The sequence below is a fragment of the Leopardus geoffroyi genome, chromosome A3 (assembly GCF_018350155.1).
Source record: "Leopardus geoffroyi isolate Oge1 chromosome A3, O.geoffroyi_Oge1_pat1.0, whole genome shotgun sequence".
NCBI classification, from domain to species: Eukaryota; Metazoa; Chordata; class Mammalia; order Carnivora; family Felidae; genus Leopardus; species Leopardus geoffroyi.
In genome coordinates, this window is record NC_059336.1 from 53,870,593 (window position 1) to 53,895,437 (window position 24,845).

The following is a 24,845-nucleotide window of genomic DNA, read 5'->3' on the forward strand; positions in this document are numbered from 1 at the left end:
TTGTAGAGCAGAGGAGAAAAAGCCTTTATTTAAATCTTGCCAAGAGCAGAAATAAAGTGAGCAAATGCACAGTGGAGTGAGAGAAAACATAAATATCCATACGGTTTTATTACCGTGGTGCCCTGGTGGTAGCATCTCCTTTAAGCTGCATGGAATATATGGTGCTGTTGCTGATAATTTTATGTCTGAGTGTGGGCCTCACAAGAGATGTTTGTTGAGTGAATCAATGTTGGATCAGTGCTCTCTTTTTCTGTTAACAGGACTTTCACTTACCCAGCATGGAAATTAGGTACAGATAGCCTAAATGTAGTACTACTTGTAAATTTCCATAAGAGTAAGAAATAAAAATAAATGAACATAAATTCTCTTTAATAGTGAAATGTTCGTGGCTGACGCAGGTACCATGAAGACAACTTTAGAAGTTATTTTCACCGTAAGTCAGGCAGAGAAAGACAGATACCATATGTTTTCACTCATGTGTGGATCCTGAGAAACTGAACAAAAGACCATGGGGGAGGGGAAGGGGGAACAAAAAAAGTTACAGAGAGGGAGGGAGGCAAACCACAAGAGACTCTGAAATGCTGAGAACAGACTGATGGTTGATGGGGGGTGGGGGAGAGGGGAAAGTGGGTGATGGGCATTGAGGAGGGCACCTGTTAGGATGAGCACTGGGTGTTGTATGGAAACCAGTTTGACAATAAATTGTATTTAGTAAAAAAAAAAAAAAAAGTTATTTTCACTAAATTATAGACTCATGAAGGATAAGACGGTGTTGTATTGTCCTTTTGATCCCTACCATGTAGCACAGTGCCTGGCATATAATAAAGGCGTAATGCGTGCATTGTGTGTATATGATGTGGTGTGTGTGTGTGTGTGCATGTGTGTGTGTGTGTCTCCATCAAGGGTAGGTGGGCAGCTTACATGCCATGGCTTATTAACAAATTAGATAAAAGGGCTTTTTGCAGCCCAGAGAAAAGTTACAGCTGGAAGGAGGAGGGGCTGGGGCGAGTGGGGTTAGATGACCAGAGCATTTGTTTAGCATAGATACTGGACCAGAATTCATCAGAACGATTTATGATGCCTGTTGTCGTCCCAGAGACACAGTCTTCAGACAGCATCTTTCATCTCCTTTGAGGTGCTATTTTCCTGTGTCATCCTGGTTGCTTTAAACTCCTATTCTGATAATTTTGCCATGACTCCGGTCTCACCCTTCCCTCCCTCTGTACTTTTCTGTCCCTGCCATGTCGGGAGTGGGGCTGGTCGGTCCCTCTCCAGGGCAGATCTCGGTTTCCGGCGTCTGGCAGCGATGCCTTGTTTGTAAACTTCTGGTCCTGCTGGAGCCCTGCAGAAGTTTTGTGCTATCCGTCAAGGCTGGGTGCATGTGGACGCAATATTATTTTCACATCTCTCCCTTTTTCCTCATTCCATCTATGACCAAATAAACTTCCAGAAGTCATAGTGCTAAGTTCCCATTTGCCAACTGTGTGTGCTAAAACTGTCTACTGACTCTGATGGGGAGGGTGAAACCCACTGCATTTTATTTATGTCATTAGATGTGATAAAGACATTAAAATTATAGTGTTTCTCCCAAGTTCTTGATAGTATATTTCATAGAGGCCAGCATTTCCGTATCATGGTGTGTTTGGGGATTAAGTAACAAGGGGTTTGATCTTTGTGAAGAGGAGATATTATGTTTCTCTGCCCTTACCCAAACCACAATACAGGCGCGCAGATTCCCACCTGCCCTAACCCTCACAGCTCCTATTTTTCCACTTGAAATGCACCCGGCCCCCAACTACCTAATTCTTGCCACCCATTTGTTCTCAGTTTAAATTTTACTGCCACCGTATGATCCGCCCAGGCTCCCCAACCTAAGTTAGGCCCCAAAGTCTTTTGTCTTACAGTCCCTCCTTCATTTCCCCACCTTGTTCCTGGAGTGGCTGAGAACTTCCTATGTGCCAGGCACTGTCTAGGGAGTGAGGAAAGACAGGTCCCCCTTGTAGAGCTTACAGCCTGTTGGAGAAGGATAGCATTAGAAAAACAACATAGCAGGTGGTGAGCAGTACCAAAAGTGAAGACAGAGCCGGCTGAGAGAGAGGTCGGGAGGAGGAGTATTTCTTTTTTTTTTTTTATTTATTTTTTTCAATGTTTATTTATTTTTGGGACAGAGAGAAACAGAGCATGAACGGGGGAGGGGCAGAGAGAGAGGGAGACACAGAATCGGAAACAGGCTCCAGGCTCTGAGCCATCAGCCCAGAGCCCAACGCAGGGCTCGAACTCACAGACCACGAGATCGTGACCCGGGCTGAAGTCGGATGCTTAACCGACTGCGCCACCCAGGCGCCCCGGGAGGAGGAGTATTTCAGGGAAAGCCCTTCTGAGTAGAGCAGAGACTTACATAAAAACTGGGAGGAAGGCAGGTCATCTTCTAGAGGATGGCCCCAGGCAATAGGAAGGGCCCAGGCAGGGCCCCAGCCCTGCAACAGGTGGGAGCTGAGTGTGCAGGAAGCTGTAGGGGCCAGGAGGACGGAGGAAGGCAAAGGGAGCAGTGGTGTGAAATGAGGACAGCAAGGGGCACCTGTGTCAGTTAAGCCTCTGACTCTGGATTTCGGCTCAGGTGATGATCTCATGGTTTGTGAGTTCGAGTCCCGCTTCAGGTCCCATGCTGACAGTGTGCAGCCTGCCTGGGGTCCTCTCTCTCTCCCTCTCTCTCTGCCCTTCCCCCACTTGTGGTTGTGCTCTTTCTCTCCCAAAAATAAGTAAACTTAAAAAAAAGTGAGGTCGGGGTGCCTGGGTGGCTCTGTCGGTTGGGTGTCCGACTTCAGCTCAGGTCATGATCTCACAGCTCATGGGTTCGAGCCCCGCATCGGGTTCTGTGCTGACAGCTCAGAGCCTGGAGCCTGCTTCGGGTTCTGTGTCTCCTCTCTCTGCCCCTCCCCTGCTCACACTCTCTCTCTCAAAAATAAATAAATATTTTTAAAAAATTTTAAAAGATTAGGTCAGCAAAAGAAGTGGAGGCATACCACATACGGGAGGTAAGGGGGGAGGGGCGATTGACAGCAGGTAACTGGCTACATTAAATTCCCATCATAAGAGTTTCTTTCTGTGGCCTGCAGCACGCACAGAGGGAAGGCAGGGTGCCAGCAGGGACACCGGTTCCAGGGCTGTTGCACTGGTGCAGGCGAGAGGTGGTGTGGACCACTTTGGGGAGGCAGAGAAGGCAACCAGTTGTGCGAGTGCAGGCATGTTTTAGGATTGGGTCTGTCTAGGTCAGGTCAGGGCTGGTGGTTGGGATTGGACATAAGTTTAAGTGGAAAGAAGCAGCAAGAGTAACACCAAAGTCTTTGACCCAGGCAGCCCGGTGAATGGCCATGCTGGTTACTGGATGGGGAAAGGCTAAGGGAGGAGTAGAGAGTAACAGGTGTTTGGTATGGACACATGAAGTTCGAGATTGCTAGGAAGCACAGAAGGGGAGTAGTTGGTTATATATAGGTTTGCGGTTCAGAGGAGAAACCAACATGGTGGATATAAATGTGGGTGGCACCAGGAGATAGAAAACGTAGCACAGTTGTATCCGTACACTTATGTAGCAGGTGTGTATGTTGAGTCCACATCCAGAAGTGTTCAAGAAATGGAAATTTATCTCAATGCAACTTAAGCTGTATTTTGAGACCCCATTCCACCCAGTGTTGGAAAATCAAACTACCAATTCAGCCAACCTTTTCTAGTTGAGTAAATTAACCAAAGTTGACATTAACGTGGGTGATTTAGGTTCTTTTTTTTTTTCCTCTTCCAACTTAGATAGCTTCATGACTTCAGGGAAATTGTCTAGTCCTTAGCATGCAGGTGCATGCATTTTGGGCTGGCTGGGCTTGAACTACCTGCCTGGCCTTCTGCCTTGCAGTACATTATAGTACGGCGCCCTCTACTGTCCCCCTTCCATCCCGTGCCTGTGCCGCGCGTCCCCTCTGGGTCTGTGGATTCTGTCTACTTTGGAGGCCACAGTTGGTTGACATTAGAAACCATCTTCGGGGGCCCTGGCCAGTGCCCAGTTGTTCTGTTTCAATTCCCACTCTCCTTTTCCATCAGTTCAGAGATCTTTCCAGTCTCCCTTTGGACAAGAGAAAACGGGCTCAGCAAGTATTCTTCCCAGTTTTTGTCCTGCCCTTTCCCACCCCTTGAAATACAGCTTTTGAACTTTATTTATTTCTTTAACATTTTTTAGTGTTTATTTCTTTTTGAAAGAGAGACAGACAGAGTGTGAGTCAGGGGTGGGGAGGGGAAGCAGAGAGAGAATCCGAAGCAGGCTCCAGGCTCAGAACTGTCAGCACAGAGCCTGATGCGGGGCTCAGACTCATGAACCGTGAGTGAGATCATGACCTGAGCTGAAGTTGGATGCTTAACCAACTGAGCCACCCACGTGCCACTATTTATTTATTTTTTAATTTAAATTTTAATTAGGGGGTGGCTCGGTTGGTTAAGCATCTACTTCTTGGTTTCGGCTCAGGTCATGATCTCATGGTTCCTGGGTTTGACCCCCACATTGGGCTCTTGTGCTGACAGTGTGGAGCCTGCTTGGGATTCTCTCTCTTTCTCTCTCTCTGCCCCTCCCCTGATCATGCAAAATAAATATATTAAATTTATTTAATTTATTATTTTTAAAATAATAAATTAATACTAAAATAAATTAATTTTTAAAAACTTTAGTTAACATACGGTGCAATTTTGGCTTCAGGAGTAGAATTCATTGATTCATTACTTACATGTAACATGCAGGCTCATCCCAAAAAGTGCCCTCCTTAGTACACCTCACCCATCTGTCCCATCCCCCACCCACCTCTCTCCATCTAATCAAAATAAGTCATTTAGCTTTTGGACTTCAAAGGCAAGAATTGACGTTACCGCCTTCTGGTTCCTTTGTGACAATTTTCCTTTGGGCACTAGAGGTCTTATGTTAAAAATTTTTTTTAAATGTTATTTATTTTAGAGAGAGACAGAGACAGAGCACAAGTGGGGATGGGGCAGAGAGAGAGGGAGACACAAAATCCAAAGCAGGCTCCAGGCTCTGAGCTGTCAGCACAGAGCTTGACGCAGGGCTTGAACCCACAGACCTCGAGATCATGACCTGAGTTGAAGTTGGACACTTAATCAACTAAGCCACCCAAGCACCCCTGTTTTATGTTTAGCATCCTCCCTCCCACTCAAAATCTCGGTCCTCCTCCTTTAGCAGTAGCTGCCAAGGTCACCAGGAAGGTCACAGCGTAAAAAGGAATGTGGTTAAAAAAAAAAAAATCAGTTAAAACTACACAGTATCTTGCAAGATTTGTATACCTGATTTCTGCCTTTCCTGTCCTATAAGCTCAGGGGAGGGGACAGATTATATTTGATTTGCTCCACATGGTAGACACAGGACCCAGTGTGTAGTAGGTGCCCAGTTACCTGTAGAATGAATGAATGAGTGAAGTAATGTTAAGACCAACACTGTGTTCGTAGGTACACGTGCGCTCAGATACAAAAAAACATTTGTGCTGCTGTTCCCAGGGGAACCGTAACTCAGTTGACTGGCCATGCCTGGGGTGTGTTGGCACTTAGAAGATGTTATAAGGGTGAGCTAATCCTAAGAATTAGAAACTTCAGAAATTATTCCATAATCTGGAATTTTTTTACTGGCTTTGGAAAATGGAACCTGGAGAAGCATACTAGAGAGGAAACATTTGAATCATACCTAGGTTATTTTTTCTTTAAGTTTATTAATTTTATTTTATTTTTTTTTTTAATTTTTTTTTCAACTTTTATTTATTTTTTTGGGACAGAGAGAGACAGAGCATGAACGGGGGGAGGGGCAGAGAGAGAGGGAGACACAGAATCGGAAACAGGCTCCAGGCTCTGAGCCATCAGCCCAGAGCCTGACGCGGGGCTCGAACTCACGGACCGCGAGATCGTGACCTGGCTGAAGTCGGACGCTTAACCGACTGCGCCACCCAGGCGCCCCAAGTTTATTAATTTTAGATTGAGAGCAAGCAAGCGGAGAAGGGGCAGAGAGAGAGAGAAACAGAGAATCCGAAGCGGACTCTGTGCTGACAGCAGATAGCGCGATGCAGGGCTTGAACTCACAAACCTGGAAATGGTGACCTGAGCTGAAGTTGGATGCTTAACCCAGTGAGCAACCCAGGGGCCCCACCCAAGTTATTCTTAAGTGCACTGGGGACCTTCTTTGTTTGTTTGTTTGTTTGTTTGTTTGTTTTTAAGTAGGCTTAACGCAGCATGGAGCCCAACATGGGGCCCAAACTCAGGACCTTGAGATCAAGACAGGAGCTGAGACCAAAAGTCAGACACTTCACTTCCTGAGCCACCCAGGTGCCCCTGGGGTCCTTACTCTGGAGTCTCATCCCAGCTTCTCAGATTTTTCCATTAGGGAGAAGAACACTGAGCTCTGGAAGGTCAGAGGGCAGAGTTGAAAGCTCTGTACCGAGAAGTTTCTTTGAAGTCTCATATTTTATGTTAAGTTCAAGTTCATTTATATTTGACAACATAATATGTATATGTGTTTTAATATAAAAGTTAATGCATTTCGAAGATATGCTGCCTTCTTCTGCTACTTCTATGGAAAATATTTCCTATCATAAGAACTTGGTGTTAGGGCATTCACAACTTGCATTTTCTCTTAATGTTTTAATAGTTTCATTCTTAAAACCAAACTATAGGAATGTTAAGGCTACATTACTAAAGCCACTAAGTAGCCTTACAAAGCAAACTGTTGTCATTTTTACTTGCCCAGAAGTATGTTCACCAGTCTACGATTTTCACTGGCAATTCTTCATCTGCCAAGGTGATTTTTATCTTTTTATTTACACATATATTATGGGACAAAAAAATCAACTAGGATAACTGACATAATATTGAAATCTAAGTATTTATGATTCCTTATATCATGGACACTGAATGAATTTGTAGGACATTGAGTTTTAAATGTTCCTACTAACACATTTTTCTTGGGCATTTTCAACAACCCTGGGAGGTAAGGAAAATACACATCATCATTGTCTTCATTTTGACTGCTTGCTGTTTTACCAGGTACTGTCCTGGCTCCCACACGGGTTAACAATGGGACTTTTAAGTCACCGCCCTGGGACTCATGTTTCTCTTCCATAAAATGGGCTTCACCATAGTTCCCAGATGGTAGGATTTGAGAGACACTGAAATAACTGTTCAGCATTTTACAAGATACCACAAATGTCAGACAGATGGAGGTTAAATTATTATGTGCGTTACAGATAGTCATGCCTAACTTGTGGCCTGGGTGTGGGGAACAAATTGGGTTGCCAGTCCCCCACATTGCTTCCCCCAACTGTCAAATCTAGACTTTGGGCCAGCTTAGTTTGGTGCTACCAAGATTCATGCCATTATCCTTGTCCCTCAGTGGACTGGGAACTCCTCTATAGGAGAATTAAGAGGTGGAGTAGAGAACACAGGACTCAGAGACTCCATCTTCTCAGGTAGTTAGGAGTAAACAAGATGGCAGCCATAAGTGCTTAAGGCAGAGCCTGGGGCCACAGGGCATAGCTGTTTTTAGATACTTACAACCTATGGTGGCAACAATAGAAACTTTATTTGCATATTCTCATTAAAATCTGTTATTCTGTATCAGTCTGTTAAAGTCAGGAGTATTTTCATCTTCATATGATGAAGCTGAGGCTCCAAGAGCTAAAGTAACTTGCCCCAAATCACATGGCTAGAAAGAGTGAGGGCCAAAATCTCATTGCTTTTGTATGCTTTCATAAATCATTACAGCTGTAAGTTATTCATTGCTGGATTGATGATGTTGTCACATGAGAGTCTTAACCAAAGCTGGAATCCAGGCTGGAATCTAAACGTTAGATTTATACTTTGTGCTAACAGAGGAAGCAGGGGTTATTAGCCAAAGAGATTAGGAAGTAGAGATGTAAATATAAACACAATTAGTGATTTCTCTTATTTTTACAACTCTTATTACAACTTTTATTTTTGTAACTTTTGTTATGTGTAAAATTGTTATGTTTAAATATGTTCAAAACACAAAATACATAAGTTAGTTTATATACTCAGATTTAATACCTATTAATATTCTGCCTTACTACTTTGAATCTTTTCTTTATAAGAAAGGACATTTTTTTAAGTTTTTTTTTGTTTATTTTTTTAATTTTTTTTAACGTTTATTTATTTTTTAGACAGAGAGAAACAGAGCATGAACAGGGGAGGGTCAGAGAGAGAAGGAGACACAGAATCCGAAACAGGCTCCAGGCTCTGAGCTGTCATCACAGAGCCGATCGCGGGGCTCGAACCCACAAACCGCGAGATCATGACCTGAGCTGAAGTCAGACTCTTAACCGACTGAGCCACCCAGGCACCCCCATTGTTTACTTATTTTTGAGAGAGAGACAGACAGAGAGTTGAGTGGGGGAAGGGCAGAGAGAGAGACACACACACAGAATCTGAAGCAGGCTCCAGGCTACGAGCTGTCAGCCCAGAGCCCGACGTGGGGCTCGAACCCACAAACGGTGAGACCATGACCTGAGCCTAAGTTGGACGCTTAACCAACTGAGCCACCCAGGTGCCTCAAGAAAGGACATTTTTGAGCAATGATGCAAGCACCCTCCCTCCCACTCAAAATCTCAGTCCTCCTTCCTCTTTGGTCACTGCTGAGGTTTGTACTGGCATTTTATAACCCTCCAGAAATGATTAAGACTCTTGTGAGTTTGCTTCTGCAGCTTCTGTTTTCCCTCAGCATTATTCTTGAGATCCACCTGTGCTGATCTATGGAGACGGATCTAAAGCAGTTAGCTTTTTTTTTATGATCCCTATTTGTTAAGATGTGGCTCTTGCCATAGAAAACATTCTCTTTCCCCTGATAGGCAAAACCAGTGCCCTGGTTTGAAGTTTTCTGAAAGGGAATTCTTCTAAGCACACTCTCTTCCTGGGCTCTGATGACAGCCCCAGTGTCTGGACTGAAGAGACATGTTGGAATTTGCACTCTTGGTGTTCAAGATTTTAAATCTTAATTTCCCCAAGAACTTCATTCAATTCCCCCAAAGGCAGAGTCTTCTGGGATACATATTCAGCCTGACATTAAGTTTAATAACTATTTGTTGAATTAGAGTAACATGAATTACAATAAGCTAACACAGCAAGCCCCAAAGAAGATACTTCTCGGGCATTCAGCCCCTGATGGGTTCTGCTTTTTGTGACGGAGACACCAGAGACAGGCCTTTATTTAGGTCTGGGCCATGCTTATTAGCTGGAGTCCCCTGCTTGTGCTGATGTCAACGAGGGCATGTCCTTTTGGGGCCACTGAAAGAGAGGGATGCCTACTGGTGAGCCTTTATGTGTTTATGCATGGGACCAATATTCATACAGTGAAATCCATGCTGGTTATACCACTTTTTTGCTTTTACGGGATTTCAAAACCTGGACTGAAATCATATTTATGTAGCTTTCCCTTTGGGCCAGGCACTGTGCCAGTCAAGTCACACGCAGCGCCTGACTCATTCATCTCACAGAGCAGTGGTGATAGAGGCAGTGTTATGACTCACACTGGATGAAGAAACTGAGGCTCAAAGGATTTATCCAGAATAACAGAGCCGGCAAGGATCTGAACAGGCTGTCTGACCAAAGGGCTTTCCAGTCAACCATATGTTGCCTTTCCTTCTCAGTGTGGAATCATCAATGTCACCGTGCAACACTGTGTAGACCAGAGACGGTGGCCCTGATGTGCCCCTGATTGGTGCTGGCACCCTCTTGCCATCACACATGCATCCACTGCCAGTCCGTATTGATGCTCTGACCCCTGTGGGGACAGGAAGGCATGCTTTTCCTATGAAAGAGTGGCTTCCACTGGTCCAGAGGCCTCCTTGGGAGAGCCACCTGCTGACCACCTACACTTTGACCCAGAAGCCCAGTTACATTGGAGGAAGCAGAGTGTAACCTTCAAGTCTCAGTGGCAGGTATGCAACATTTCATCTTCTTGACTACTAAACATCAGTGCTGAAGCTAATTTACAGCTTCAATCATGAGCCTTGGCATATTATTGGTATAAAGTGTAAATATTTGAATGCTAATTATCGTAAAACAAACAGGCCACTGTGTCCAAAGCAGATGAATGCTGTTTCAGGAAGCCAGCAGACCCTAGCTGGTAGGCAGCTTGTGTTGTCTCTGCACAACCAATAATAGATGTCTGGAATCATTTCCACCTCCCTCTGCCCCAACAGCACCTGCCACCTCATTGCAGAAAGTTCTGAAAGCTAAAAGCTGCCCAGAGTGGCTCACATATGGGAGTCCTTGCCTTTTAAACTATTTCCCATCTGCCCTGCCACTTGAGGAAAAATCTTGTATTGCTGAAATTATTTGCTCAGAAAGAGAATACCATCGTCTTAATAAGATTGGCCACCCTTGTTCAGCCGGAGCCCAACATTCCTGGTCACCTGTCTTTGCACCATGCAAATTCTCATCCCAGGTGCACTTAGCCCAGTTGTTCCACTGGCTGGAGGTGACTGACTCCGTTCCAAACCAATGTGTGCTTCAGTGTCCAAACCTACTCCCCCGCGTCTCTAGTCCTTTTCGCTCCTCTCTACATTCACTTATCCTGGGACAGAGACCCAAGCAGTCAGAATTGTGGTCTTCCTACCTAGATAACAAATTCCTTGAGATCTTAGACCTTCCCACCTGTAGCTGGAAATGTTAGTGAACTGGCAGCCTGTTCTGACTGGGCGAAATCCACGTGGTTGGTGTGCCCAGGCTAAGCTGTCTCTAGTAATGGCCAAGCAGGTGGATTCTGGGGAGGTGTTGATTCCAAGGCCTATACCTGGGAAGATCAGTTTCTCCAGCAGACAAAAGCGTGTTAGGCAAGACGGGATGTCAGGTGGTCTGGTCAGTGTAGGGAGCTAACCTGAAATTTGGCATAATACTTTCTGGCCGAGAGAAAAAAAATCTCATTAAAATTTCAAGCATGGTGGGGGCGCCTGGGTGGCTCAGTCGGTTGAGTGTCCGACTTCGGCTCAGGTCATAATCTCACACCTCGTGGGCTCGAGTCCCGAGTCAGGCTCTGTGCTGACAGCTCAGAGCCTGGATCCTGCTTCAGATTCTGTGTCTCCTTCTCTGCCCCTCCCTGACGCGCGGGCACGCACTATCTCTCTCTCAAAAATAAATACACATTAAAAAATTAAAAAAAAAATAAATACATTTTCAGGCATGGTGCAACATCCCCTGGTTTCATTGTACAGTTGGTACAAAAAGGGGTTTGGAACAGTGTACATGATGGGGACCACTCAGAGCTTCAGTTTCTCCATATGCCGAATGAGAATAACAATGTTGACTGTAGAGTTTGATACGACGATTACACCGGGAATGAAGCATTTAAATGAGACAGTACAGATGAGGGGCTTTGCACAGGGCCCAGCACGTGGTAGGCATCTGCTGCATGGCAGCATCTGATACCGTCGCTGCTCGTTCATTCCATCTCCCTGACCACTCCTGTGACTGCTGTTCCTTACATTCTGTTCCTTACATGCTGTTCTTAAGCCAACCATACGACAACTGGTTAAATGTGTAGAGAGCCACCCACACACTCCCGCTGGCCTGGGAAGGACAGCAAGCGGTGGGGCCCCTCCTGCCTGTCCCACCCAGGAGTCTGCCTCCGGGCGGTCCTGCTTATTTTATTTTATGAATTGCAGTCTTTCATTTCATTTATTTAAAACATTAATCGGGAACCTTCCATGGGGCCACCTACACTGGTTTCCTGGGAATATAAGACTGAATCTGATACGGTCCCACCCTCAGGCAGCTCCCACTGTCCCCCTCTGAGATTACTCAAGATACCACATTTTAAATCAACCAGAAGCCATGGCACTGGTTTTTTAAACTCAGGCCTTTGCCAAGAGAGCTCATTTGGGTCGGCTGGCCCTAGCATAACTGCGTCCTTCCTCCTACAGGAGATGGCGACATCTATCGTGGAGTCCAGCGGCTCCTGGTCACAAGGATACTTGGCCTGAGCCAAGCTGCCTCACCCTCAGGGCACCCAGTGCACCTGCAGGGCTGCCCTTGTAGGACAATGAATCAGCAGTTCGGCCGGGACCGTTAGAAAGGGGGCCGGCCCTCCCACCACCAGGCCCCACTGACCAGGCTGACCTCCTTCTTTCTGTTTTTCTGGGCATTAGCTTCAAAATGGGCTGAGACTGGAGTGAGAAAGAATGCAAGAGCGGGCCCTCCGTGTCGTGCATGTAGCAGTCCGGAGGCTTTCTTACATTTATAGAAAATGAAAAGAAAGAAAAGGGGTTATTTGTGAAAGGAGCCAATGGGGTTGTGAAGAGAGAGAAGGATTCCAGCTGGGGGTGGTACCTCCCTCTTTTCTGCAGACTTGAGTGTTTTCTTGGGTATGTGACAAGAGCTAATTTTGGAAAAACGAATCTTGAAAGCAAATGTCTCCTGACGGCTACTAAGATACATGAGTATCTCACTATAGCTCACATCCTAAATCTTCTTTATTATTTCAATGTTAAAATAAATACTTAGATTTAAGATTCTTCAGACAACTTCGACACACAAAAAAGACACGAGTGTTTCTCCGACCAACAGAAAACCTGGTCAGATGGCAGTTGTAACAGAGACCCATCCATCAAAGTGTGTTACAGAATGTTCTCCATTCAAGGAAACGGGTGATCAAGCCTGTCAACCTGAGGGCTTATGAGAGGGACATCGTTGAAGTGGCAAAGGCCAGAATTAACTTCTCTCTACCCTTGAACAAAATGGGAAGCTAGCCCTCTTAACACTTAGCTGCACTGTAATGTTCATCTGCAGCTTGTGTTTCCTCACGTCATCTGACCACTTGTAATGAATTGTGCCTTTTGGAAAATGTGATTTCTCCCTCAACAATTTGAAGGAGGATTATTAACACTCTCGTATTATTTTCAACATCCTCCATGCAGAAACGTGGCTCATTTCTTTGAGAATTAGTATCTGAGGGGCACCGAAATTCCTGAACAAGTGGAATAATCAAAATAATTTCTAGCAGCCGGTCATTTTGTTTTGTTTGTCTATGATCATTGCTTTAGTGTTACCCTGTTAAGTTTCCTAGAGGCCTGGCTAGAAAGGCAATAGGAATTGGGAGAAAAGTGGGAAGAGAGAAAAGTAGTTCAAGTGGGCAGAGAACGTCTACTTGGAATGTAGACCTTAGCACGGCTAAAGTAGTAGGTCATAATGTTATTACAATCGCTTTGGAGAGGGGGCACCTGGGTGGCCCAGTTGGTTAACCTTCTGACCCTTGATTTCAGCTCAGATCATGATCTCGCCGCTTTGTGGGTTCGAGCCCCACATCGGGCTCTGTGCTGGCAGTGCAGAGCCTGCTTGAGATTCTCCCTCCCTCCTTCTCTCTCTCTCTCTCTCTCTCTCCCCATCTCTCTCTGCCCCTCCCCCACTTGCACTGTCTCTGTCTCTCACAAAATAAATAAATAAACTTAAAAAAAAATCCCGGGGCGCCTGGGTGGCGCAGTCGGTTAAGCGTCCGACTTCAGCCAGGTCACAATCTCGCGGTCCGTGAGTTCAAGCCCCGCGTCAGGCTCTGGGCTGATGGCTCAGAGCCTGGAGCCTGTTTCCGATTCTGTGTCTCCCTCTCTCTCTGCCCCTCCCCCGTTCATGCTCTGTCTCTCTCTGTCCCAAAATAAATAAATAAACGTTGAAAAAAAAAATTAAAAAAAAAAAAATCCCTATGGAGAGAGGGCCACGCCACACAAACGATGCTAATAATCTTGCCAGTTCTCTTCCCAGGGGACAACTGGCAGGGACTGAACTGCCGCAGTCACTAAAATCACCCCCGACAAAGCACACGTGAACGTATGATTAGGTAGCACTTTGTCATTGGCACCTGGGAACGGATGATTTGCCTGATGTAGCTCTTATATCTCCCCGATGTGATTTATATCACACCAGCTAATGATGGGAAATAGCAATGAGTATACGTTACTTTGTTTAAGCTACGTTATTATATTTTAAATATACCACGTTAGAGGAAAAAAAAATGTGTTGTTTTTTTTCTTTTTCTGTTGCTTAGCTGAACATTTCTTCCTCTGGCTGAATGGTCATTTTGAGGAGAAGAATGAGCAATGGACAGAACATTGGTGATGTCCTCCACCTGTCTCTGACCTGGATTGTTTATAAAGATGCTGGGGACTGGGCCCCATGATCCGTAAAATGATGTGTGTAGCGTTTTGCTGGCGGAGGATTTGCTGTTGCCTTGAGATTTAATCATTTTGGAGAATGTTCCCTTAATTGGCAGAAGGTTTGCAGCGACAGAGGTTGCGGGGAAGCTTTTGGATTATTAAAAGTTCAGCCTAATCATGAGTTGAGACCGTGATCCCCCTCCTTTCTATTATTACTGTGCATCCGAAGCCACGAAATCTTACCTAATGAAAAATTATCATTATTGCATTGGGCTTCCCAGTGCTTGCATGGTGCCCAGAGGGCTTCACAAATCCCACCTTTCTGCTTCCTGACAAAGTGGGCAGAGACAACAAGAGCTGCCCCAGGGTCCTGGCCCCATGGCAGTGCCTTCTCTCCTGCTTTTCCCTTTTAGGCTTGTCTTCTGACCAGAGAGCTCCTGTCATGATTCTGCCTCTCTTCCATGTCTGTCAGCTCCCCAAAGTTAAAAAACAAAATGTCTTGGCCTGCTTCGGTTGGGAACGAGGCGTTTTCTAAATAAGGAACTCTGTATGCCTAATACCCCCGCTCTGCTGCTCTGAAGCAGCTCAGGGTCACCTGGCATGGGGGTGGGGCCCTCAGCTCCAAACCCCACGGCCAGAGGTTTCTAGGCCCTCCCCAAAGGATCAAGGCTTCCTCCTCATCATTTTACACACAGCAACCCTGTGCACAGCCCACATCTCCACTTCCCCATTCTTCAGCAAGCCACCGACTGTGTGCCCAGAGCTGTTGCTCAACGAGAGGCCACCACATAATGAGGACTTCTACAGCCTTGCTGTGGCAGAATAATCTCTCTGGTCTTTGTCCGGGGGTTCCTGGCATGGGGCTGCCAAAAGCCTTGCAATTTCCTGAGTGGCAGGAATATCTTTGTTATGTTCATGAGGTGACTCTTGGTGGGTCCCTGCCGAGCTTCAGGATGGAGGCTGGTCACCAGAAAGATGAACTGTGTGTTCAGATGGTAGGGAGAAATCTCTGGATGACAGGGCTTGGTGGAAGTTCATGGTTCATGAACATAGTGGAGTCCAGAGAGTGATGTTCTCTGACACCACAGAGAGAGGGATCCTCCCTGCAAGACCTCGAACCACGCGTATACCTTACAAAACCTCGGTAATCGTTGGTACAGGGCTCTCGTAGTTCATTCTGGCAAATTATGGAACCCGAGGGGGTGCTATGGGAACCTCCCAGATTGCTAGCCAAAGAAAGGGTCCTAAGTGCATGTGGCCTGGGGTTCCCACTTCAGGCTGGTGTCCGAGGTGGAGGCAGTCTTGTGGGACTGAGTCCCTAACTGGCGGGGACCGTGCTAACTCCAGAGCTTAGTGTCAGAATGGTATTGCAGTGTGCTCATCTGGGGTAAGGGCAGAATAACCGGCATTAAGGGTGATTTTCTGATTTCCTAATAGAAATGTTGAAATACTGGATATAGCATCTAGATCCTCAGCTTGGGCAGCACAGTTTGAAGCACAGGCTCCCAAGAAAACAGGTTTAGAGAGATCATGTGGTAGACGCTACTCAAAGTGTGGTCCCCAGACTGCGTGTGCACATCTGCAAACTGTCCATTACCAGCTCCTGATGAGATGTGTACAAAACTTGACAGTAAGCATTTAGAGTCTTTTACGGCAATTGGGCATTGCCAAGACATGAAGGAGTGGAAATATAAGAGCATCAGATTGTGACAGTTTGGAGAAAAAAAGCGATCCTTCACCAGAGAGAGCTTTAAAAGCTTTCTTTAGAAGATATAGCTTCAGTCTGTATGATCAAATGGAGTCAGAACTTACTGTTAAACGTGTGAGCCCTGGAGTCAGGCAGATGGGTTTTGTATGCAGTCGCTGCTGCTTGCTATCTCCCCGGCTTTGGGCAAGTTACTTAACCCCTCCGGGCTTTAGTTTCCTCATTTATAAAGTGTATTTCCTACCTTATGAGGTGCTGGGAAGACCAGATGAGCTAATCCAGGGGAAAGAGTAAGCCTAGGGTCTGGCACATAGGTTAACCATTAGTATTGTTTCTTCTGCGTTAATTTATTGGCATCAACGTTCCCAGCTTGGTGAAAGCATGTTCTGTACGTGTGTGTTTGAATTATGACCGTAAATGAAACCTGCAGCCTTGCCTTTAGGTGATACAAGGTAAAGCAAACACGTTTTTAAAAGCCACAGCTCCTCCATTGAAATGAATATTGCTTTTCATATAATCTCTGAGAGGCTGGGCTCTCCTTTCAAGGATGCCGTGATGTTGGAAGTGTTTGGGGCACTTCCCATTTCTCATTTCTGTTAGCACCGGCCCCCGTGATCTATTCTGAGGTAACAAAGTCCTCAAAACCTTTGTGGCTTATTCCCACAACCTGTCATCATCACTGTGGCGGTAGGTAGACTGGGCTTTGGCTGGGTTCTCACTTGGGGTCGTCCATACAGTTGCAGTGAGAGGTTGGCCAGGGATGGATCATCTGAAAGCTCAACTTGGCTGGACGCGCCGCAATGTGTCTTCGCTGTTCATGTTTGATGCTGGGGCTGGGACAGCCGGAAGAGCTTGGGGTTGGCGGGCATCTTGCAGTCCATGTGGCCTTTCTACATGGCTAGCTTCGGTTTCCTGACTGTAGGGTGGACTGAGGTTAGAGAGACAGCCTTGTTGGTGGCTAGCTTTCCTCCAGATGAGCGTTTTAAGAAGTAGAAAATGGAAGCAGGGAGTGGAAACGGATCAGAGCAGTTACAGAACCCTCCTCTGAATGCAAGACCAGGATTAGACCCTGCCTCTCAATGGGAAGGGGGTCAATGAATCTGTGTCCATATTTCGTCGGCTACAGAGCCACAAAGAAAACATGGTTTTCTTACATTGGCATATCATTTTTTACCACCAAAGACAGAGGACAGCTTCCACAGTAACTGTGTTTATGTAGGTATCAGTCATTTTGATATGAGTTATCTAAGTAAAAACCCAGCCATTGCATTATGGCCCCACCTCACATGCTTTGAGTTTTAGTCACATCGATCAGCCTATGCTAGGGAGGGAAGTCCCCCCCTGAGTTCTTCATACTCTACTTTCTGAGTGTCTGATTTCTACCAATGACCCCCTCGAGCCCTGTATTGCCTCCTTACACCTCTCCTCCCTGTCCCCCCTACCTGCTATAGAGAAATCTGAAAGCAACCAGTATGGTACCCTCGCTCAGAGAACTTCACTTCTCCCCGTTTCAAATACACCCTCCGGGTCCCCCATGGCTGGATGGGAGTCACTTTCCAGTTCAGTTTTCCCTACTTCTTCCAACCCCATCACCCAAACACACAACCCCCACCCCCAACACGCACACGCAGGCTCACGCCATTCTTTCAGCCAATATGTATTCAGTGCCTGCCTGTGTTGGGCACTGTGCTCATTGGTAGGCTCCAGAAAGCTCCAGTATTATTACACGTGCCTTGTATTTTTCCCTTTTGGGGGCTTTGCTTACTTTCCCGAACATTAAGGGCGTTTCTTGTTACTGTTTTATTAGTACCAGGCACTGTACCTACACAGCAATGTAGCAGTAAACAGGGGCTCGAGTACTGTGTGAAGGAGAGGTTCCTTCTCCCTTACCTTGTATCTTGTCCATTTCATCTCTGCCTTCTTCGTCACCCTTTCTCTGTTGGAGGCTCATCTAGAATCAGGCAGCTTTTCCTTCATCTCCTCCCGTGTTTGACATGTGAACATACTACCTTCCTGTTCCACGAGAGACTCATGATGGGGGTGAAGTCGGAGGCTACTTATTTGAGTGTATTTTTGAAGTCCACAGATACTCTGGCATCACATTCGCCCACAGTGGCTAACTGCAGACCTGGCTGAAGCATTGGTTATTCACGACCCTAGTGGGCTTCTGGTATATTTCAGGCAGCCCCCAGGGCCTGGGGGAGACCAGGAAGAATCTGACACGCTTGTCACCCATTAAAAGCACACAGTACTACAGCTGTACAATATAGGAGCCTTTGTTGTCTGATAAAGCAGGGAAGAGAGGGCGGACAGACTCTGCTTCTTAACTCAGCTGCTTTGCTTTTCCAATGGAATTCTGTAAACCCAGTTTCAGGGAGAGGCTTTTGGGATGGGCCCCAATTCAGTAGCTGTCAGGGTGGGGGAAGTGGTTATACCTGCAGAGGTTTTCCATATATACAGCCACTCCTCCAGCTGTCTCCCAAGACTCTGGGCAGGACCTCTTGTCTGGCACGGATCCAGTGGAGGAAAGTGGGGTGGGGCTGGGGGGATATGACGCTTAAATTTAGTCAGACTTCCCAAATGATCCTGGTTTCTGATGCCCCTTCTAACCCTCCCCTGCAGAAACACTGCTCAAGCCAGATTCTCCCCAGGGGCCTCTGAGCAGGTGTCTTCTGGTGGCTAACTGCAGACCTGGCTGTTTTTCAGGTTCATTCGGCCTCCTACCGACACAAGGTGCTGACCCCAGAGACCTGCCATGAAACCACACTTGAAGCAATGGAGACAACGAATGCTTTGCGGGATCTTCGCCTGGGGGCTCCTCTTCGTGGTGATTTTCATTTACTTCACCGACAGCAACCCAGCTGAGCCTGCGCCCAGCTCCTTCTCCTTCCTGGAGACCAGGAGGCTCCTGCCCATGCAGGGGAAGCAGAGAGCCATCATGGGTGCCATGCAGGAGCCCTCCTTGCCCGAGAGCGTGGGTGCGAACAAGCGGCTGCTGGGCGGACGCCCGTCTGTCCCCTTCCGCTCTGGTCCAGGCGACCTGCCGCAATGGACCCAGGTGCAGGATGGGTTTGAAAATGACGAAGAGTTCTTTTCATCCCAGATCGGGAGAAAATCGCAAAGTGCTTTCTACCCGGAGGACGACGACTACTTCTTTGCCGCCGGGCAGCCAGGGTTGCACAGCCACACTCTGGGCACGCCGGGGGCCCTCTCCCCCGGGGACCCAGGCCGGCGGGAGGGGGCTGCACCGGCTCGCCTGGCTCAGAGAAGGCGGTCGAGGAAGCGGCAGCGGAAACCCGGCGGGAGCCCGGCGCTGGAGGACGGCGACGACGGGGACAGGCTATACTCGTCCATGTCCAGGGCCTTCCTCCACCGGCTCTGGAAGGGAAACGTCTCGTCCAAGATGCTCAACCCGCGGCTGCAGAAGGCCATGCAGGACTACCTGAGCGCCAACAAGCACGGCGTGCGCTTCCGCGGGCGGCGGGCGGCCGGGCTGAGCCGCGCCGAGCTGCTGTGTGCGCTGCGGAGCCGGGTGCGGGTGCGCACGCTGGACGGCAAGGAGGCGCCCTTCTCAGCGCTCGGTTGGCAGAAGCTGGTCCCCGCCGTGCCGCTGAGCCAGCTGCACCCGCGCGGCCTGCGGAGCTGCGCCGTGGTCATGTCTGCCGGCGCCATCCTCAACTCCTCCCTGGGCGAGGAGATAGGTGGGTCCCGCACAGTCGCCCACGGTGCGCACTCGGCCTTGTTCTTTGCATCTGGCTGGCTGGGCAGAACCGGGGTTCTGCGCTGGATGTCTCTGACGCCAGCGGGAGAGTCTCCCGTGCTTCTCCCTCACTGGCGCAGAACGAGCCTGTTGGAGGTAGCAGCAAAGGTCTTTTTTGGGGGGACGATTTGAAAGCAGAGGTGTTCCCCCTCTCCTGGCTGGCAGGGGAGTGGAAGGTCTGTGTCCTGCCCCTGGCAGCCGCTCCGAGTTCTTCTCCCAAAGAGACTGTGTTCTACGTGGCCAGGCTCCTGGCCTAGCCTGCAGAGACCTGATGAACCCCTAAGTTGTAGGCTCATGGGAGAGGAGCAAGAGGACCAGAAAAGAAAGCAGAACTGTCTGCAGGGCAGCGACAGTTAGAGAGGGCGCAACTGCAAAGAGAAGTATGCATGGTGGTAATTTTCGTTAGCCCAGGGACTAAATGGATGTTGTGGCTCAGAGAAGAGCCCTTCCTGTCCGCACAATGAGCTCTGACCTCACGCCAGCTAGTGCATGTCCAACCTTTGAGTCGTGGCCAGGACACCCATCAGGGACCTTCTCCAAGATGGTAAATAACATGACCACACCTTGGGTATCCGTCTTTCCTTCTGAACTCTGCCTTCAGAGCCCTGTCAAGAGCCCAGGAGCACATCTGGGTCATAGTTCCTGTATTAGGCCTGTCCAGAGAAACAGATTGATGTAGAGAGAGAGGAGATTTTTTTAAGGACTTACTCCTGCAGTTGTGGGGACGGACAAGTCTGAAATTTGTAGGGCAGGTGAGTAGGCTGGAAGTTTGGATAAGAGTTGAGATTGCTGTCTGGAGGCTGGAGTCTGCAGGGCAGGCAAGCAAGTGGGAAGTTGAGGCAGGGTTTCTCTTTTGCATCTGGAGGCAGAATTCCTTCTTTCTCAGCAAACTTCAGGCTTAGCTGTAAGGCCTTAGCCTTCCCTCTGTGCCCATGCTCATTCCATTGCCACACGGGCAAACAAGCAGTTTGAGTCTATAGAATCATTCATTCATTTAGTAAACATGTGTTTAGTCCTTACTATGTTCAGACTTCTGTACTAGGTGCCAAGAAAAAAATGTGAATCGGACACAGCCTTGGCCTGAAGTCAAGTTGTAAAACAACTGTGTCTAATACATTCTCACAGTAGACAGTGTTGTAGCTCATAGCTAATCTGGAAGTTTCAGTCAAGGGGCTTTTGCTCACTTGGTAGAAAGGAATAACCATTGTTTCTTGGGTCTGTCAGTGTTCTGTATTCCTGAGGAGGGGCTGACATGCCAGAGCTGCCTTGAAATGGGGCGATGCCATTGTAATCGGGTCCCACCACCCAGACCTCCTATCAGACATTCTTGGGAATGGAGGTGAATGTGAATTTTTAAAAAGTTAAAAAAAGTAAGCACGAGCACGGGCTTGAGGTGTAGGGTCCCAGTGTCCCAGTGCTGACATTACAGCAGGCTCATAATAACACTGTCCATGTGTCATATGCAGCCAAGGCCGGAGCAGAGTAGTCTGCAATTGATTATGGAAGAACAGTGGTTTAAAGCTCCCTGGGGTGAAGTTCCTTCTCATTCCCGAGGACCATTATTAATAATGTAAGAAGGAATTTAAGTATTATGCTTGAAAGCAGGCAGTAACTTGCTTCCGGTTTTGTTTTGCTTTATTTTAAACACTTCTGCATAGTAGCTGCATATATGGATTGCTCTTGTGTGTCAGGGAGATTCCTCTTGCTCTTTATTCTGGCAAAAATATCCTTGACCAGAGTCTTATAAATTCTACTTGATTCAGAGTTTGGAAGAGAGTGTGAAAGACACTGAGAATTACACATTTCTGGGGAACGTGAAATGTCACTTACATCTTTGTTAGTTGCTAGCATCCAAATTTAACTTCTATTGTCTGCCCTTAGGTGAAGCTTCATGATTAGAACTATAGACTTCCAATTATGATATTGAAGAACGCAACTCAGAAATTTTAAGAAATTCTCTTTATTGTATTGCCCAGGTTCCTTTGAACCCAGTTTTTCACTACCATTTTAAGAATGTGGAATCAGCACAGTTCCGTGTGTAAAAGCAAAAAGTTTCATTTTTATAAGCGAGGGTGTCTCTTAGTCTCAGCACTTGTGCATGCCAGGTGCTTCTATGTCTCCTTCCTGCTCCCCTAACGTATATGTGCTTATAACACATACTTGTCAATGTCTCTCTTGATAAAAACAGATTCACTCAGCAGATTCCTTCAGGCAACTTGGAATGCTGGGGCGTTCCATGCTGGTTAGCTAAAATCATCTTGGCCCCTACATTTCTACTTGTGTAATTGGCTAAATGAAGATCAAAGAACTTACAGAAAGGTCATGGTCTCATGAAAGACTGAGGAAGAAGCTAAGAAAGTACCTACCTCCATGTCACCCCTCCCAGGAGGCCCCTCCAGGCTGTACTGGCCCAGAATGCTCCATCAATCTCCCCTCTCTGAGTGGGAGACCCCATGCGCCTCAGGTTTGCTTATCGGCCGCCCTGTAGCTCCCTCTGCTGGTTGCTCCGCTGACAATGCAGTCTTGCTTCTCCCTCTTCTGTTAGGCTTGAGTCATGCCATGTAATTGTTTTTGAGAACAGTATAGCAGTTGTAAACACCTCCACTTTGAATATGTTATTGCAAAGCAAACTGAACTGTTTTGGAAACATGGAACATTCTTTCCTAGAACTAAGAGATGATTTTTTTTTCAGCCATACACATAAACAATAATAATTTGGTAGTGAAATCAGCTCCCAGCAGTCCTGTGCAAACACACTACAGAGGAGAAATGTCTTAACAGCCCTAGCCCTGATGTGGGAAATCAGGGACTGTGTGCTTGCAACTCAAATTCTGGGAAGGGTCTGGGGAAGTGGGAGGGTGTGGAGGGCTGTGTGTAGGAAGCAGGGCATATGGTACTTGGTGGTAATAGCTTAGGATTTGGCAGATCCTGATGCCTCAAAAGGGGAGAAAGAAGATCCTGTAGTTATTTAACAGGAATTGATTATTTATTGAGTCCCCAACCCACCGAGGCCTAATGCTATGCTAGGCACTAGCGATGCAAAGATAAATAAGGCTGAGAGATAAACCTCAAGTCCTATGCAGTCTATTGGAGAAGACCAACTGGAACAGACATTTTCAGTATTGTGGTTAGAAGGACAGAGAGATATGCATACTGACGGGGAAGAAATGACAGCAGAATCCTAACCCACCGTGAGGGCTGATGACTGGGTAGAGAGAGGTTAGCAAGGACTGCCCAAAGAGGGAAATCCAGGCTGAAGTCTAGGGTAAGAGGTAGGTGAGACACAGCATGAGAAGTGCTTGGCGGGGCGGGGGTGGGGGGCACACAGAAGGGCACAGGGGTAGGGAGATGGGGGAGGTGGGTGGCATGAGATCTACAGGGAGCACGAGGGGCTGGGAGTGGGGAGAGACTTACATTGATAGGCAGGCAGGCCGCTTGCACATCATTCTCCAGAAATTAGATTTCACTTAATAATTGTAATAAAAGGTGCCACTTATAGGGTGTCTACTGCAAAGTCCTGTTGCAAATGCTCTTGTGTAAACTGTTGCAAAGCCAAGAAAAGGAATCTTCCTGTTTTATGGGGGCACCTACAGGCACACTGGGTGGAGCCTGGACTCCATTAAACTCCACTCTGGGTCTCCAGAAAGTCTAGCTCTGACCCCTGGGTCCACGTGGCCGAGAGAGGCATTACGATCTTTGAAGCAGGGAAGTGATGGGTCAGCTTTGCATTTCAGAGAGAGTTCCAGAGCCTGGAGTGGAGGGCACAAAGGAAGTCACACTGCAGCAGTCCCAGGGAGAGGCGAGGCACACAGGGGCGGCGGAGTCTTGAGAGGGATGAATCATCTCTTTGGCAGGCCATTCCCTATAGACTGGAGGCTTTTGCTCCCTTGCTGTTTCAGATTTTGTTTTCTGGAGGAGTGCAGGAAGGGAGGAGGGGGATGTGGGGCCCAGTGCCCAAGGCAGGGCACTGACTTAGTGCTGGTACGCCTCCTGGCTGGCTGCTTCTTGAAGGGTTTTTTAATCTTCCTTAGTGAATGCATGTAGCCTGGCCCTGTTCTCAAGGTCAACACGAAATGGCTCTACCCTGGAAATGCCTTCTCCAGAAATGAGGCTTTACTTTATTCCCCATGTGCTTGCTGTCTGATCCATTCCTTCTTTTCTAAATATGAATGGACAGCTTAGTTTTTCAAGAGCATTATCAAGGAGATGCACAGCCAGGAATATGTTTACAAAACATGTCTGCGTGATAGACACGCTCTCAGCTCATCCTCCCCAAAACGCTCCCCCCTCCCATCCTGATCCCACTGACAGCTTTAAGGAGGTTCTGTCTCCATCCATAGCAGCCTCCTGCACAAAAATTGGCCTTTTAACTCTTTAGACTCCTACCACTTCCAAAGGAATTAAGCTAGTTTATGTTTTTGTGCCCTGTGCCTTGTGTGGTCGCTTGAAGGCTTAACACACACCTCAGTGTAGAATACTGGCATTTAAAAGCTGTGACATTTTCAAGGCTGATACCGTTAATTTGGAATTTCTACCTAATTAATTTGAAAAGCACCCACTGCTTGGAAGCCTTGGCTTGTTCACCTCTCCTTTAGACAGAGGCTGCGTCCAAGGGCAGCATGGTTTAGCAGGAGAACTGAGGTTCAGCAGCACTGGCCTCACACTTCTTACCCTCATAGTGCCCTGATTACGTCTGTTCCTAAAGGTCACCTCACTGCCTGGAGCCTGCTCTCACTCTGGCTTGGGAGTGGGTTGCCCCAGATCAGCAGTTCACATCGCTGTGATGTGCTTACATTTGGGGTCCCAAGACCCCTTCAGGGGCTCATGAGGGGAAAACTTTTTATGAAAACACACAGGGGTCTTTTAACCATTGACATTTGCACTGGTGGTGCAGAGGCAGCGGTAGGTAAAACTGCTGCTTAGTGTAAATGAAGGCAGTGTTGCCCAATGGTACTAGTTGTGATTTCTGCAGCCAAGCTCTGCAGGAGAAGAATAGAGAGGCAGTTTCACTTATGGATGTCCTTGAGGAAGCAGGAAAACATTTAAAAATGTTGGCTTTATTAAATATCAGTCTTTGAGTACACGTGTTTTCAAGACCAAGAAGGCAATGACGTGAAAACGCTTCTGCACACCAGCACATAGTGGAAAAGCCCTTGTGTGGCTGAGTAGTGAGCAGAACTAGCCACTTGTATCA

The 24,845-nt window shown here is 47.3% G+C and overlaps 1 protein-coding gene across 4 annotated transcripts in view; it reads left to right on the forward strand.

The window, feature by feature from the left end:
* The window catches only part of ST6GAL2 (ST6 beta-galactoside alpha-2,6-sialyltransferase 2), an 84,774-nt gene that overhangs the window by 23,912 nt on the left and 36,017 nt on the right, over positions 1-24,845 (forward strand). For 3 of the 4 annotated variants that reach the window (XM_045445539.1, XM_045445540.1, XM_045445538.1), the window contains exon 2: positions 18,598-19,592. In XM_045445539.1, the coding sequence (XP_045301495.1) occupies positions 18,647-19,592 (946 nt within the window). In that variant the 5' untranslated portion in view covers positions 18,598-18,646. Of the gene's footprint in view, positions 1-9,662; positions 9,981-18,597; positions 19,593-24,845 lie in introns of those variants that run through there. The other variant, XM_045445541.1, reaches the window with a different exon arrangement.